The 2,054-nt window shown below is 42.2% G+C and overlaps 1 protein-coding gene across 1 annotated transcript; it reads right to left on the bottom strand.

Moving 5' to 3' along the window:
* Positions 1 to 267: 267 nt before the first annotated feature.
* On the bottom strand, positions 268 to 1,524 carry LOC129779884 (putative steroid dehydrogenase 4). The gene is made up of 4 exons (XM_055787630.1): positions 1,349 to 1,524; positions 1,047 to 1,283; positions 542 to 990; positions 268 to 479 (listed from the first exon to the last, which is right to left on the bottom strand). Exons 1-4 carry the CDS (start codon positions 1,509 to 1,511, stop codon positions 378 to 380), a joined length of 951 nt encoding a protein of 316 aa, XP_055643605.1. The 5' UTR covers positions 1,512 to 1,524; the 3' UTR covers positions 268 to 377.
* Between the last annotated feature and the right edge of the window lie 530 nt (positions 1,525 to 2,054).

Here is a 2,054-nt window from a genome sequence, read left to right as displayed (position 1 = left end):
AAAATTGGATACTTGTCACATAGACCTAGTCTAGTCGCATAGTCGCATAGTTGCCACGTTTATCAGCTTTTTTTTAAATATACTCAAACTCATCCGCCTTTTTTACACAAACCTTCGTCAAAAGCCAAGCGTGAAAATCTGCATTTAATAGTTGAGTGGCTAGATTAGATCAGCTTATGATCCACAGAATAATAATTGCAATAAACTGCAAGTATCTCAAGCTCAGAATACATCGTCCCTCTGATACATAATAAACGGGCTGCCATCTTCAATCAAGTTGTAGATATTCTTTGTTTATTAGATACTTGAGTAACGTAACAGAAAGTTGGAAGTTCTTGTATGTCTTATATTCATTCTGTATTAAAAACAATTACTTGCTACTGACGTTGCTTCCGAAATATCTTCTTCCTAAAAAATCTCAACGTATAAGTAATCAACCGCTCCATTGCCCACTTTGGAGGTGATCTGAACAGCGTCATCTGTAAAACAGCCACAGTTAAAACCATTTCAGCATTTAAAATTAAACATGCGAGTATAAAACCTGTAACGCGTGATACCAATGTCCGGTCGTAAAACTCGTCTTCCCGAGAGTCCACACGGCCTTTCTCGCATAACTTTTCACCCCCACGAAAAATAACCTCCAAAATCCAAACTTCTGCCACTGACTGTTCAGAGTGGTATTGACAAACATCGGCGATAGCAGTTGACATTCCACTCCAGACCCGCGTAACTCCTCCTGGAGGGCGAAGCTGAAGTTGTTCATGAAAGCCTTCGATGCGGAGTACATCGAGGCGTAGGCCATCGCTGCGCAAGCGGCTATTGAAGTCACGTTAATCAGGATGCCCCGACGACGACGCTTCATCTCGGGAAGAATCATGTGGGTCAATCTGAGCGAGGGACTGATGTTAACGGTGAGTGACTCCTGTACTTCATTGAGCGGTATTTCCTCGAATTTCGCTGGATGTTTGTGGAGCATTCCGACGTTGTTCACTGGAATCCTTGTAGTAGTGGGAATGTTCATACGAATTGATGCAACACGGTCTTACCTAGTATTCCCACTTCGATTCCGGAAAGCTTACGTTCAAGCCTCTCATAATCCTTCTCAGAATCATTTGAAAAGTCCACGGCTATCCATCGTACCTCCACACCGAACTTCGAGGTGATTTCTTCCGCCAACTTCACCAGTTTGGATTCCGTTCTCGCGATCAACATTAGATTCAATCCATGGCGGGCAAGATTTTTAGCGTATTCCTTCCCGATCCCATCCGATGCTCCGGTTATCACTGGAATGTTGAATACATGATTACTCAAAGATTCGGAAGCGAATGATGTCAACTATTCCACTCACCAGCCCACCGTCCATAACGCTCCTTCAGTGGCACTTTTTTCCGGAACAAAACACTCCAAATCAAGCACAGGGGAGATTTGAAATGTTTGTACAGATATAGAACACACGCATAAGCACCCACAAGAGTGAGGAAAAATTGAAAATTGCTCCCTAAACCGATCATGATACTATCGGTATCGGTGGCTCGAATGCAACTGCGCAATTGCAGCGAAAGTGGATATGACTTTCCACGGCCCACGGATATTGAAAAGTGCGTTGCTCATGCTTTCCCAAACTGATGTGCTTTCATACAAACTATTTTTCGGTTCAACATACGCACCTCTTTTTTTTTTGCACAACATCAATAACGCACCACACTCGCTATTTGGTTAAAAGGAAAACTCGTTTACGCTACTGATTTTCCCGTTTGTTTTGCTCATCTGCTGCAGACCGTTGCTGATATTGACAGCGGTTTGATTACTTCGAGAGCAATCGTTTTATCTGATAGCATATTTCATGTAGCGAGGCGATGCTGCTAACGTGAAGTATTTGATGATAAAAGGGCTTGTTTATGTTCGCACATTGTTCCGCTCGTTCGGAGTCGGTTTAGATGGTAATATTGTTTAGAGAAACAGTGATGCAGAGTATCCACTGATCCATTTAAGTCTAATAACAATGTTAGGGAATCAATAAAAAGGTCATAATAGTAGTAGTTTAAAGAAAAATT

The sequence above is a fragment of the Toxorhynchites rutilus genome, chromosome 3 (genome assembly GCF_029784135.1).
Source record: "Toxorhynchites rutilus septentrionalis strain SRP chromosome 3, ASM2978413v1, whole genome shotgun sequence".
Taxonomy (NCBI): domain Eukaryota; kingdom Metazoa; phylum Arthropoda; class Insecta; order Diptera; family Culicidae; genus Toxorhynchites; species Toxorhynchites rutilus.
The sequence above is the reverse complement of the archived record's forward strand: the minus strand, read 5'-3'. Positions and strand labels throughout refer to the sequence as shown.

Bases quoted from the DNA above. Each gene is read 5' to 3' on its own strand.
- LOC129779884 (XM_055787630.1), bottom strand. From the start codon at position 1,511: ATGATCGGTTTAGGGAGCAATTTTCAATTTTTCCTCACTCTTGTGGGT. The intron at 1,284-1,348 runs GTGAGTGGAATA...TCAACATTCCAG, and splicing joins GCGTTATGGACGGTGGGCTG to TGATAACCGGAGCATCGGAT. The intron at 480-541 runs GTTTTATACTCG...GCTGTTTTACAG, and splicing joins ATTGGTATCACGCGTTACAG to ATGACGCTGTTCAGATCACC.